Source organism: Aphis gossypii, chromosome X (assembly GCF_020184175.1).
Source record: "Aphis gossypii isolate Hap1 chromosome X, ASM2018417v2, whole genome shotgun sequence".
NCBI classification, from domain to species: domain Eukaryota; kingdom Metazoa; phylum Arthropoda; class Insecta; order Hemiptera; family Aphididae; genus Aphis; species Aphis gossypii.
The window spans coordinates 51,863,668-51,878,937 of record NC_065533.1 but is presented as its reverse complement, the minus strand read 5'-3'; the positions used below and the strand labels follow the sequence as shown (position 1 = coordinate 51,878,937).

The window sequence follows — 15,270 nt, the reverse complement described above, 5'->3', positions numbered from 1 at the left end:
ATAAAATAATGTTACGCGAAAGATCAATGATGATGTTACCCCTCCCCCCCCCCGTTACCCGTGATAACAGATAACTCGTCGAATTGATTAGCCGCAGCTGGTAGTATCTGTAGTATGACGATATCCCACCGGGCCACTCCCACCCAACAAACGTCAATAAACACCGTACGGCACAAATACTATGCGGTTGGCATAATCAGCTGCTGTGTAACCGGGACCCGGGAGCCGGAGAATCAGAGTCGACGATCGAAGTGAGGGTACTATTTAACTTATTTATTTAATACTTACTCGTAGTCGGGCACTTCAGCGACATAACGTCGTCGAGTGCATCGAATATATCCGTCACCTCTTGGTGGCTGTTCCCGAAAAAAGACACTATCTGATTTTAAATCCGTTTGGTGAGTATCCGGATAATATAGGCGTTATACGACATGATATTATAATATTTAATTATTGTGGCAGTTTTACTGATGATAACACTTCTACTACAACAGTTGTTGATGTATTGGTAATATGTTTGATTTTTTTTTCTTTTCTGTTTCGAACAAGCAGAAATCCAAACGTCAAAATTAATTGACAAAGAGAGCGATTGTTTCGACGTTGACAGTCATGTCGTCGCTAAAATGGTTTGAAGGCGATTCCAAAACAGCTCTTCAACAGATGATGGACCGAAATTGCGCGCTTTTGATCTATATAGGTATTTATAAACATAATTCCGTTACGTTGATACGAGTACATGAGTACTACATTGATTTTATAAACAACTTACTTCACTTTTTTATTTGTTCTTGCCTTTTGTTTAAAATACTTGATATTCTATTATTTACGTCATAAGATTATTCTTAAATAATACCCCCTATCGTTTTATTGCTCTTGTTTATTTTTATTAATAAAAATTATTTTAGAATACATTAAATTAATTTTATAAATTTATAAAAAAAAAAAAACATCTGGTTGTTTTTAAATTGTATTTTTATCAAATATATTATTAATATTAATAATAATCCACCAATAACCTTATTTATTAATATTATGTAATGTTTATTTTAAAGTTATTTTATTTATTTATTTGTTTATTTTATACTATATAACTTATACCATTATTATTATTACTGTTATACTATGCGCCTGACACGAAAAAAAAAAGAAATTAATAATAATGTTGTACTTATATTAAAAGTTATCTATATTTTGTATAATAAATAATAAAAATATTATATTTATTATTTGTATTTCTAGGAAATGGAAATGATGATCTTTCAAAGATTTTTGATGATACCAATGTCATTCAATTGCTGAACAATGAACTCTTTTTATGCTATAAAATGGATCCACTGGGTCCAAGTTTTAAAAAATTTAAAGCTATTTGTATCCTTTTATTATTTTATTTCAATAGTTTTTTATACATTTAAATTTAAATTATTTGTAGTTAAAATAGTAGATTTTATTATTGTTTTGCACTGGTGTGACATTAAATATCAGTAGATAATATGTTATCTGTATATTATTAACATACATCAAAAAAATTTTATGCTGAGAATATTTATTTAATTCTGTTATTTTTAATAATGAAGTAAATTGATTTATTATTATTTTTTTAAGGTGAGAGTATTTTTTCATCTAAATATGATTATTCTTTGTAGGTAGACGGAAATATTCTCAGCAACACATATTATTTTGAGTATATCTACCACTGGTATTAATCAAGTATTTAGAAAACATTTAGGTGAATATAGAATTTTTTATTTACAAACTATAAATTAAAATTTTTAATTTATTTTGTTCATAATATATTTAAATGCCTACCTTATTTTTAAACTAATCGAACAATTTATAATTAATTTTAATTTTAACACCAATATTGCTATATGTATCAAATTCTTGCCAATTTAATATATTTGATTTGATTAAGGACACCTTGATAAAATTAGTATATATTTTAACTTGGGTTTGTAAATATTTGAAAAGCTTAATTTCTAACAACTTTTTCTTATAATATGTTTGCATTTACATTATGCAATGTATATAATTTAAACGTTCAAAACTGTTAAACTGTGAATAAATTTATTCTTTAACTTATTTTTTCTATCAGTCAAAAATGTCAATATTCCATCGATTTATTTACTAGAAAAAAATAATTCTCATCATTATATCATAAACAAGAAACAAGTTTTAACAAATCCTAATGATATTCAACTGGATTTGAAAAGTCAATTATTGAATGCTATTCAATGTATTATAAAAGATATTTCTGGTTTGTTTAATATTTTGTGTTATATTTTGCTAAATTATTATTTCAAACTAACAGATATAATCATTAAATTATAGACTCAATCAATGTTGATGACAATAAACAGAAATATTTACAATACTTGACTGATATTACTAACAAGGTAATCTAATACTTTGCTACATTAATATTTATTAAAATTAATAATCTTTTTTTTTTTTTTTTAATGCCTATGAGTTGCAAATTTTCAAATACACATTTATTTTTAGTATCTCATATAAAATTATATGTGTGATTTTTCTATTTACATTTCAAGTTTATTTATTTTTATGTAATTTTAAATAATTCAATAATGTAATAAGACAACATTTAACCTTATCACCTGGTGGTTGAATTATTACTGTAGAATTTCTAGCTCCCTTCCCGACTCTTCACCTATAAATATACCACTGAGAAGTTATCAGTGTCAAACATGTTTTAGTCTATAGATCAGGGGTGGCTTAACCACGTCTCGCGAGCTGCATGCGGCTTGCCACATAGACTTTTGCATCTCTCATCTTATTGTAAAATTTTTACAAACAAATTTTTTTAATATGAATTTATGTAAATAAATAATATAACCTTTTTTTTTCTTACATTTTGGCTCTTCTATATTTATTAATCCATTTGGTGGCTCGCGAATTTCTTCTCGCTGGCCACCCCTGCTATAGATTATGCAACTCTAACAGCTTCAAATTTTATTTTGTATTTCAGTTGCGTGTCTTTGATAGTCCTAATATAAATTCTGGTGTCGAAAATGTGGCAGAAGAAATTAAAAAGTAATTTCTATCCTTACAATTACATTCTCAAAATTTATTTATTCTACTATATTATCTAAACATTATTATTTGTACATAGGCAATAGATTTTAATGATAAATTAAATTTTTTTCATTGCTCTAGAAACTAATAGCTCAATATTTAAATTTGTAACAATTCGGGAAATACATTCTAATTCTTTAAATTGTTTTTAATTTGTTTTTTAACAAACTGCCTATAAGCTTATAAACTTGGGTAAAGGTATGTTTTATAACCTATGTAGTGGTAGTCTATATTACTTTCATATCTATACAACTATATACCATAATGTTTAGAAAATATGTTCTGTAGTATTGTCACTTTTTCATTATAGTTTCTGAAAAAATATTTGTCTATATTATATTTATTATATATAAATATATTAAAATGTTAAAATTATTTTAGATCTAATGATATTGCAAAAATTAAATTCAAAGTTCCTTGTAAAGATTTTGTGATAGTCAAAGAATTTCAAACAAGTTCTTTACTCAAAGATATTGCTACTTATATATTAAATGAAGTTCATCTCTCAGGAAGGTAAGAACATTTTCTTGAAAAATTAAATTTTTTTTTGTTAAGTGGTATTGATTTATACTTAATAAAACATTAATTTTCAGGCATATAAAACTTATAGCTCATCGACAATTTACTGATGAAGATTTTGACCAAACATTAGATGCATTAAATTTGTGTCCATCGTCAACTATTTATGTGCATATGGATACAGTAAATATAAAAATTTATAACTAATTTATTATACTGATGCCAAAATGCTGAAATAATAACTGAACATTTAAATATCTAATGAACCACTTGAGAACTAATGATTTTTTAAATATAATGATTTCATGGTCGATTAAATTGTATTGAATTATAAATTAATTAGTTTTGTATGCAATTTTACATAAATAGTATAGTTTACTTGTTTTATATTATTTATGATGTTACTATAGAAACAATCAAATCAGTGGCTGTACTCCATTCTAAATTATCAATCTTGGCTTGGAAATTTAGTTAATTTTACCATAATCAACCCATTCAATTTTATTCAAGATTTTTTAATGAGTTTTGCAAGACCATCGCCATCTGTTGAAGCTCCAAGAACGATTAATCATCAGAATAAAAATAAAACGAAAACTGTCAAGTAAGATCAATTAATGATACAGAATTATTACTTGCTTGAACTAGATAATGAAATGTTTAACTGTATAAATCCTATAGTTATCTATTCAACTAATTTAATAATTTCTAAAAAAAAAAATTTTAAATGTATTACATGATTCATTCATATTAACATACATTAAGCTAATTGATTTGAATTGAATTCACAATAGTTCACATAGTTGGCACAGGACAGGTGTATATTAGTTGTCTCCAATAGTTAAGAGGATGTCAATGTATTACTCTAAATATTATCCTCAAAACAATTTAAACATCATTAAATTTGCAATTTTTTTTTTTTTTTGAAAGTTGAATACAAAATTAAATAACAATAAAATACAAAACTGATACGTCATACTCTCAAAAATATTATCCTCTATAGTTTTTGTAATAGGTGATAAATTATTCAGAAATCATAAAAAGCAATTTTAGATTTAAGAGTTTTATCTATGTTGCTCATGGTTCTGAGAGAGAAAACAAATATGATAACCTCTTAAAAACATCAATAATTTTTATATAGATAACTTGTCAATAAATCCTTTATAAAAATAGTGTAGTATTAATTTTCCCAGATGACTAGTTAAAAAAATTGTTATTAAATTTGAATTTGAATTTGAACATTTATATATATATATATTCGGTGATGTATAGTATTAAAACATCAATCAAATACGTTAGGTATGTGTATCACTTACTTAATTACTTATTTTATTTTTTTAATAGCTTCTAATATCTAAATTAATACAATATTATGTATAGATAATTTTTTCTATTTACGTGGTATATTATTTTTATTTATGACTTTATGAGTTATTGTTTCATTCTATATGGGAGGTTACTAGTGTAAATATTTTTGAGAGGCAATTAGTCTATAATTAAAAGCTATTTGATAATTGTAAGCAACTAGTATGTATTAACCTTTTTATTTGTGACAAATAAAAGAGACAATTTGTATATTTAAGCATACAACTAATATGTTTCAATTTACACTAAGTAAATTCAAACTACATACATAGCTAAATATATCATTATGAATAACTGGTTTTTTTTTTATCACGCAGAAAATCAACATATAAATCAGTTTCTAATATCCATCAATTGAATACTAAAAACTCAGATGATGATGAAAAAAATACGTACAATGGAAACTCTACACAACAATTGTAACTCATCATTTATCACTATTAACTATAAACTGTTTTAACTTACTATTGTAATGTGATGAATATATTATTCTCTTAAAAACTTAAACAATATTATAAATGTATAAAAACTGTTCTAATTTTTTTTTTTTTTTTTTTAATGGTAATTTATTAATTATATTAATTTATTTACTATTATAATTGATTATATTTAATTCTTGATCATGAATCAAAATTTAATTTTTTATAGTATTATATAAAATAGTTTGATAGTTTGTAATTTTTCAATTTATTATAAAAAAATTTTTATTATTATTGAAATATTACAGGTAACACCCAATTCAAAATATGATTTATTAATGGGATAATAGTTAAATGGCCAACACTTTAGCCATAAAATTACTTTGATTAATTAATAATATAATTATTAGAATAATTGTTTATTAAATATGTTAAAAATATTGTTAATATTGTCCACATTAATATTAACTTACCTAATGTATTAGTAGATAAACTAGGAGCATCCTATTATAATACACGCTGACTAAAGTATTCAAGTAAAAACATTTTTATTATACAAAAATATAATTTTAAAATAAAAAATTTAGTATTGTCATAAAAAAATACAGTATCATAATTTAACTAAACTATAAGTGTTTGTAAACACTAAGTTATCACCAAATCAATTGTTAATTTAATAAAAATATAAAATATAATTGTTGTAATATTATTATAGTATAAAAAATACACCAATAAAAATATAATAAAATTCAGAAATATAGATTTCTATACAACTAATACTTAAAAAAAAGACTAGATCTATAATCATAGCCAGTGTTTAAAAAAAACTTAGAATATATACTATAGTAAAAATAGTATGTCAACAATTAAGTCAAATCAACTGGTCGTAGTTGGCGTTCACCATCAGCTAAAAACACAAGCATGGCACGATATAAAAGATGGCAACCTAGTTTACATCGATCACTACTCAACCATCGAGTTGTGATATCATAATATGTACCACGCTTCTCGTTTGTAAGTTTGTCCAATCCAATTGCATCAATCATAGCTGCTTCTCGAATATGTGCTTCTTTTATCATCAAATGGTGGAATGCTTGTACACAAACCACTCCCAATTTTTCCTTCCATAGGTTCAAAATATATTCTGTCTATTTTCGTATAAAATTTAATATATAATATAAAATTAAAAAAAAAAAAAAACATTTTATAATGCTACATACTTTGCGGCTTTTATCTTGATTTTTGTTTCCAACCCAAGAATTGAATGCTTCATTCATATGATCATTGGGTCTAGATTTTGTGCCTTTACCAATGTAAAATATTGATTTAATAAATGTCTGCCATATTTCAATGGGATTCATCTGATCAGCTCGAGCGGGAAGATTATTTGTTATACGTGGATCTAATAATAAATATGTAAATGATGAACCACTCTTAGCACAAACAATGGAATCTTCTAGAATGCTCCAACTTTTTAATGTTTTTTTCCATGAATTGTACTTGTCATCAGTTAAAACTTTAGTCAACTGCATACTATATGAACCTTCCAAAAAGAAAAGAAAGAATGAGTAATACGTATAAATTTAATAGTTGAAATTAAAACATTTAAAAATATACCAGATGAATTATTAATGGGCTCATCATTACGCTTCTGTTTTGTTTGCCCGTGCAATATTTGATTAAGTTTTTTTACATAAACTTGTTTTGTACTGGCTACTATTGGTCCTGGAGGATAGCCATACTCTCTAAGACTTTCACGGACATAATCTGTATCATACTCTGCAATTTCATTTAAACTACTACTGCATTCATCTAGGAAAAACAGTAAAATCATCAAGAATTATTATTAAATATACACTAGAAAATAAAAGTGAAAACAATATTTATAGGTCATACTTAAAGAATTAATAATATTTGAAACTTCTAGATTCTTTAACTCAGCTGCACAAATTGAATTGCTAAAAAAAAATATTAAATAATATATACTAATTAATAAAATAAAAACTTAACAGTATAAAATGTATTGTAATAAAAATTACTACGAATAAATTTCTGAAGTAGAAATAAATATTATATTTAACTATATTTTTTTTAAAATAAAGGTAATAAAACATACTACTAATTAATTTATGGAAACATTAAAATAGTTTATAATAATTAGAGATATGAACGTAATACACTACACAAGTTTTGAAAATGCTGTATAAATATACTAAAAAATAAAAATAATATACTAATACATGTATATGTTAATATTTTAAGCCCTGGTGAATATACTTTAATCACAATAAAATAACTAGCATCATTATTCTTTAGAAAAAATTAAATTCTGTCAAATATTTAATAGAAAAAAAAATTGTACCTATAATATGTTGATGTAAGCAGCGTTTCAGTAAGAACTAATTAATAATTATGAGTAACGCATCATAATAAAATCAATATGTTTATTACTCTGTTTGAATCATTCAAAATGTGTGTTAAAGAAGTTATGTTTTACACTAAGTTAAATATAATGTGCCATGTCCTACAAATTTACAGCTCTAAAAATAATATTAGATAATAAAATTAATATAGTACCTTATTGAGTCATAAATACTTGTCATTGATAAGCTTTTTGTAATATCTTCCAATTCAATGTCAGTCTTATAAGTATTACTACTTAGAATTTTTCGTTCAGAATTTGTATCTGGACATGTAAAAAAATCATCAGAACTCAAACAACTAGATAATCCAGATATATCTGACATCAAGTCACTATCACTTAAATCACTTAAAGATGTAGTTTCTATCTGGTTAAAAATATTTTTTTCTTCTAATTCAACTACATCAAGGTCAAACAATTCAGAATCGCTGAATAAATTACTAGATGGAAAACTCATGTTTTCTATGCTTTCAAATTCATCTGATACGCATTTGATTGAACTCAATATGGATCCATCACAATAAATTTTCGATGGAATATCATTTTTATGTAATCCAGTAAAATGATCATCTGATGAAACATTTTTATTTAAAATATCGTCAAAAGAATAAGCTGTTGAAGTTAATATGCATTCATCGATATTATTATTTTTTTGACCAACTGAATCAAATGTTGTCGATTTGGAAATGCTATCTAAACTTTCACCGCTATTAAGATATCCACTACTTGTATGTAATCTATTAGATTTATCAAGTGTCGATTCAGCACCAATCGATGTTTCAATATTTTGTGCTTTTGTGGGATTACAATATTTTTCTTTAATACGTTTTGATTGCATTGAATTAGAGACTTGTTTTTTTAAATTACCTAGGATAAAAAATGTTTAATAATTAAATAATCATGATTTTACAGATAAAACATAAGAACACATTTTAACACAACAATTAATATTAAACATCATAAAATTTAATCTCAATGATTTCTAATTATTTAATCTCATTAGCTTTGCAAAAACTATATTTTGTACTTACTCGTGTAGTTTGATTGTTTCATGTAAGACTGGAGAGTTGCAAGTGATTCCCACGCACTAAATTTCACAGCATAGTTAAATACATTGAGATTATCTTCATCTTTTATGTACGGATTTGGTATAATGTAAGGACTTCTGAGCAAAATTCTAACAACCTGAGAACGATTCCATGCAACAGCAATATGTAGAACTGTGCGATTTCCTTCACAAAGTACATTAGGATCACCACCATTATGTAAAAATAATGATGTCGCTACTTTTCCGAATGCCAAGTTTTCATGCCCTGCAGCTAAATGAAATGCTGTCATGCCTTCTTCCGGAATCAGAATATTAGGACTGGCTTTATGTTGAGATAAAAGAGAATTGACTTGCCTAAAAAAAAATAATAATGTAAATAGTAAACATTATTCAACAAATGCATAGAAGTCAGAAGTTTAACAGTCTATTAAATTAGTATGAACCAAACTGTCGCATAATCAAAGATCTATGCAATTTGAAGATGGAGACATTGATATTATAATTCAGCTTGATTACACATTAGTCAAATATAATTTTTTTCAAAAGAATGTAATAATTTTAAACCGAACAATACGTACTGAATATTACAATCTTCGACTGCATCATATAATGCTCGAGCCAAATACAAAGTTTTCCATTCGTCGTTCATTATGGCTTTCGCCATCGTTGTTGCAAATTGATTAATAGAATGTCAATTGTTATTTCACTTGTTTCAAACCACATCCAATTCCCGAACGAATACAATTTCTGTGAAATACCATTTCCCGGTCATTTGAAATAAATTTTACGAACACACACACACACACACACACATATATATATATCCACAAGAAGATAGATAATGTCGGCAACCTGTAATTACCGTTTTGTTTTAAACTCGGAGATCAAAGTTTATTCAAATCATCATAACAATTAAGCAATAAATATTAAAAAAAAAAAAGTACGCGATCGCGTACGAACACGACGTCTCGCAACGAGAATTTCGTTATCACCTTATCAGTTATCTCAGTAAGTTTGTATATTTTACTGTTTGCATTCGTGGACTTCTAGTAGAAGTCTGTGCTTACATTTTACGTCTACCGTGATTCGGCAATTTGGCAAAGTATTATCGTGACATTTAAATTATACAGTGAGTAGTCGTTGACTTGGTGAATGTAAGCAGGTACCTATATTAAACGATATATTGAACAATTTTCAATGGTAGTGTACGGTTCCTAATATGATATAATAATTGTTGAGATATGTTTAATATGTTTTTACATAATTTAATATAATTACCTAGGTATATATATATATTTTTTAATAATTTATACCATAAATATACAATGATACCTAGAATGTATATTTAATAAAAGTCTGCCATATTTCAATGTGATTCATCTGATCAGCTCGAGCGGGTAGATTATTTGTAGGTAATAAGTGAGTGATCTAATAGTACATTAGTACATTCCTATGTAAATGATGAACCACTCTTCGCACAAACAATGCTATGCTAAAAAACGTGAATAATCTTTTTTCATTACTGAGCGCAATGAAAAAAAATCCATTTTTATTTTAGAATTGAGGAAATACTTAAAGTAGGTGACTGCGCCAATTTTTTGGTCGTATTTTTAAATCAGTAAAAAATAAAAAAAATACATTATCTGTTTACTATTCTACTCAGTGGCGTAACAAAAAAATTTGGGCTCCCCGCAAAAATTAAAAAGTGTTAAAAATGGGCCCCTAATATACCAAATATAACCCTATAACCATAGGTCCTAATTTACCGTGGGCCCCCGCAACGCAGGGTCTGCGGGCCCACAGTTACGCCACTGATTCTACTATCTGTTTATATCTGTTAATATAAAATACCTAGGTAGGTATTTCAAGTACATTATATGCACCGTACAAGCGTTAAAATGGGTTAATAGGTACTTACCAATACATTAAAGGTGCTATTTATTTTTCTGTTTACTATTATATTATATTATTAGGTATTTAATCATTTAAGAACACAATAATTGTATAATAACTTTTTTTATAAACTTAAAACTTTGAACTGCTGAAGTCAGAAATATGGATATGGTAGGTAACGAATATATATTAATACCTATGACAATTCTGTATACTAAGTATTTTACGAGTATATAAGGTGGGGTATTTCAAGGTATATGTAATAGATGTATAAATGTAGATATTTTAAAAACCTGTTATAGGTCAAATAATAAATTTTAGCTTTCCTACAAATCAACATTACCTTTTATTTTAGTCCACTTCTCAGTATTCACTATTATTTAAGTACACTAGTATATAATCTTACGACATAGTATCTAACTATAATAATGTAATATTATGTTTATGATCATAATTCACAATAATTCATTAATTTAGGTACTAAATAGTCACATATCTACACTCTACACAGGTAGCTATTATATTATTGTGGGGCATGAGTACCTAATCATGTTTTGTTATAATTTAAGTTATTCGTTTCCTGACTGGTAGCCAGAAACAGAAACATTCAGGCTTATGCCGTCTCTGATATTAATTGTGGTTTTAGTGGTTATAATATTATACACGTTAATTTTATACTTCATATAATAATTAATTATAGTACCTACTACCTACCTATGTTGTATTTTTGTGTTTCACTATAAATTATTATTAACTATAGATATACCGATTACTTATAGTTTATACACTGTTGACTGTTGTGTTTAAACTTGAAAGTCACCATCTCGTTATAATAATTTCATAATTTATTATTAGTACAAATGCTGATAGCGACGACAACGACCATAAACATAATAATATAGTGATCGGTTGCTAAATTGCTTATGACATAATTACTAAAAGAAGAATTAGATTTTATATTATCCATTTTGTTTGCAAATATTATCTTCTATCCCCTGTTGTACGATATTACTGTGTCCGTCACACGGTCGATTATTTTGATCACTATAGTTTATAATTAAACGATCAGTAGTAAGGCGTGGATTTTAATGTACTAAAAACAAGAAAATTCTTTTTACAAAATACCACTTAATAATGTACTTATTAAAAATATTACAAGACTAAAATGTATTTGTATTATTTAATTTATGTAATTTTGTGTCATTACGATTCACGCGTCTCATAAATAAAATGACCTATATATTATATGTAGGTATGTAATATGTACCAGGTACCTATATTCTATAATAAATTGTTATCGTTTATAATTTATGGGTCTGCACGATTTATGATATTTACCCACCAATTTTGTCTGGTATAGTGCCACAACGATACATAGATAAAAACATATATGATGCATTAAACATAATTATATATGATGAAGCAAAATAAACAATATTATCTGCTTTATTTTTATAGGTATTGGTTAAATATTCTTTTTAATTTTATCTATACTCTTATAAAATATACAAAAAATATATCTACTCACAATTTAAAAAATATTCTAAAAATAAAATAAATTAAAATTTAAGTTCATATTTCTTATAAATATTTTGCTCATTGAGTAAGTTACTGTAATGTATATATTATAACATATAACACTATATATAGTGTTAAATAATAAATCATTGCATACGAAAAACAATACTATAATACTAAGCATAGACGGTCTGTCATCTGTCGATCTATCAGCTTACTTAATTATTAGGACTTGGATTTTAAAGCATAATAAGCAACAAAAAAGCACACAACTTTAAATAATCAAAAACGAAGCATATTTATTTTTTTAAAAACCATGACCAAAAATTAACATTCAGAGGACGGTAAATTTTTAGGGGTGGTAAATTTTAGAGAGCATTTTAATATAATACAGTAGGTACCTAGATCATTTGGATGATAAAAAAAAAGTAATGGCACTCAGATAACTTGGAACGCAAAATTCCTAAATACGTTTCTACGTATAGGTACTGCAAGCTATATGTAGGTCAATGATCTAACCTAACTATAGTCTATACCAGCGTTTCTTAAACTGTGTTCCGTGGAACCCTAGTGTTCCGCAAAACTTAATTGTTTTTTTCAAAATGTTCAAGAAAATTACTTAAAAAAATCTAACTAAAGATTAGTAGCGATTAGCTGGAAAAAAATTTTTACGCGTGACAACTATTGAAACAAAGTACAGAGTCTAATTATAGAGCTGTAATAACTTATTGTTAAAAGCTTAATAAAAGTAGCTAAAAAATTTAAAAAAAACGTAGAGATTCCACGATTAAAGTGAACATAAAAAAGGGTTCTACGGATAAAAAAGTTAAAGAAACGCTGGTCTATACGTTTAATACACTTAATAATCAAACCATTTAGATAAAAGAAACAATAATAATCCAATATTAAATTAAAATGGCTATATTATTCGCATTTTGGGTTTTTTACATTTCTTATTAATTCATTTTTTTATTGCAGTGGCTTATAGATATATAAAAATCTACAGCTGGAATAATTGAAGTAAAGCATTTACATAAAAAAAAGCATAATTAAATTGGTTTATTTGGAATCAGAATGACGTGAAACGAATGTATGTATAAAATTGGATTCCTATCCCATATACAAAAAATAAGCATATGCTTTAAAATCCGAGCCCTATAATAATTACTGAGTTCTATAAGTACCTATATTTTATGATATGGGCAATGGGCATTGCTATTAAAATAATTTTTTTTTTTTACTATAAGTAAAACGATATATATCAAAATAATAATTTTACGATTTTACAACAATTTAAGCTTAAAGCCTATAATAATTATTTTATTATTATTTTTACCTACTTACAATAATGATGTTTTATAAAAACCAAGTAATTTTACATAATTTATGAACAACAGTTAAGAACAAATATTATGATTAAATATATAATATTCTATTTTTTCGTTTTAAAATAATAAATTTAAATGTATTTTTAACTTACCTAATTTAGTTATTTTATTTTTACCAAGTGTTTATATTAGTGTTATATCTATACATCACAGTTAAATTTTAAACAACTAAAATTTTCGATTTTTCTAAGTATTATTTTTGGAAATGTCGATAAAAGTTTTTTGAAATTTAATACAAGGTTTTTTATGTTATCTATTCTTATTTAAGTTAAAAAAAAAAATCAAAATTCAATAGCCATATTTTTTTTATAAGCATTTAAAGTTCAAATTTTTCTAAAATATGTGAGAATCTCAAAAATTTGAAAGTAATTTTGTAATTGAAAATTCATTAAATTGTGTGTATTTATAACTATGGTTAAAAAATTCAACATTAAGTTTTCCTAATTCCTTCAATTAGCTATAGAGAAAAATCGAAGCGTCATTATAGGAAAAAATGTTCTTGTTTTTCTTATACAGTTATACCTATACCATCGCCCATGTTTTTTATCACTCCACTCGACCTACTGTATGTAATATGTACCTACATCAGCCCGAGGAAAATATCCCCACCACACTAAGTACGTTCTTCTTCTCAAATAATGTATGACTGTACTGAAGTAGCGTGCTGTTAAGACCAAGTTAGGCCTTTAATTACAATAAAGCTATATTACAATATAGGTCTTTTACATTAAAATTATAAATAATAATTCTTATTAATTATTTGAGAATTTATTAGATTTCTTCAAAAGAAATTAAATGCTTTTCTTTTCGTAGAGTCAATTTTTTACAGAACCGCACGTATTTTATAGATTAAATGGCCCGAATCATTAATATAGGAATGACGGGTTGCGGACGTTGCGGTAGAAGGGATAATATCCATGTATTTATTACTTTATGTGAGAGTTGTTGAAAGCGCTATGCCAAGCTCTTATCGATATTTTTAAAAATGTAATTCCGTTATTTTATGCATATTTTCAATAGCAATACACTTTTGTTATATTACAGGGGTACATTAACAAAAATAATTATTCAAGGATAAATGTCAAAATATTTTGAAAATATTACTAGGTATAAATATTTAGTAAAAATATCAAATACCTTAATACCTATGGTTTTCTGAAAATTGAATTTACTATAGATTCTTTGAGAGGTCAAATTGAAAATTCCTAATATTTTTCAAATGATCGGAAAAATTTTAAATTACTTGAATTGGTAAAAAAATGATAAATTGTAAAATTAATTATAATTATATTATTATTGACTTTTTATGCAGAGTCCACACTATGTATAATATTTGTTTTGTTTCTCTTTTTGAAAACAATTTGGACTGTCCTGCATGGACCAGTGATTTTTGTTTTGTTTTAGTGGTTGTGTTTACTTGTTTAGATATAGGAAAATAACGGTGCTATAGAACCCATTGAGTCTGGAGTCACAAAAAAACCAGGAGTTTAAGTATTTGTACTATCTTGTTCAAATGTCTAATTGCGCCAATGACTACGCTATACAGTATACATTATACTATGTAGTCATGTAGAGTGGATCACACTGTAATTAATGTTTACAATTTTAATT

General features: G+C 25.8%; 2 protein-coding genes across 6 annotated transcripts; one reads left to right on the top strand and one right to left on the bottom strand.

Moving 5' to 3' along the window:
* The first annotated feature begins 115 nt into the window (after positions 1-115).
* On the top strand, positions 116-6,085 carry LOC114127006 (UBX domain-containing protein 4-like). 3 transcript variants are annotated; one of them, XM_027991081.2, is made up of 10 exons: positions 116-257; positions 553-697; positions 1,240-1,368; positions 2,093-2,254; positions 2,329-2,393; positions 2,984-3,048; positions 3,472-3,603; positions 3,684-3,792; positions 4,020-4,210; positions 5,289-6,085. In XM_027991081.2, the coding sequence occupies exons 2-10, from the start codon at positions 610-612 to the stop codon at positions 5,392-5,394; spliced, it is 1,047 nt and encodes a 348-aa protein (XP_027846882.2). In that variant the 5' UTR covers positions 116-257; positions 553-609; the 3' UTR covers positions 5,395-6,085. The 3 variants fall into 3 exon arrangements, with proteins under 3 accessions (XP_027846882.2, XP_027846881.2, XP_027846880.2); XM_027991080.2 differs by having other exon boundaries at positions 118-251; XM_027991079.2 differs by having other exon boundaries at positions 167-398.
* On the bottom strand, positions 6,083-10,928 carry LOC114127010 (uncharacterized). Of its 3 annotated transcripts, none has more exons than XM_050205138.1 (8): positions 10,779-10,928; positions 9,439-9,607; positions 8,844-9,214; positions 7,968-8,679; positions 7,287-7,348; positions 7,008-7,202; positions 6,611-6,933; positions 6,083-6,538 (listed from the first exon to the last, which is right to left on the bottom strand). In XM_050205138.1, the coding sequence occupies exons 2-8, from the start codon at positions 9,522-9,524 to the stop codon at positions 6,257-6,259; spliced, it is 2,031 nt and encodes a 676-aa protein (XP_050061095.1). In that variant the 5' UTR covers positions 9,525-9,607; positions 10,779-10,928; the 3' UTR covers positions 6,083-6,256. The 3 variants fall into 3 exon arrangements, with proteins under 3 accessions (XP_050061095.1, XP_027846887.1, XP_050061094.1); XM_027991086.2 differs by lacking the exon at positions 10,779-10,928 and adding an exon at positions 9,723-9,869; XM_050205137.1 differs by lacking the exon at positions 10,779-10,928 and having other exon boundaries at positions 9,439-9,877.
* Positions 10,929-15,270: the final 4,342 nt, after the last annotated feature.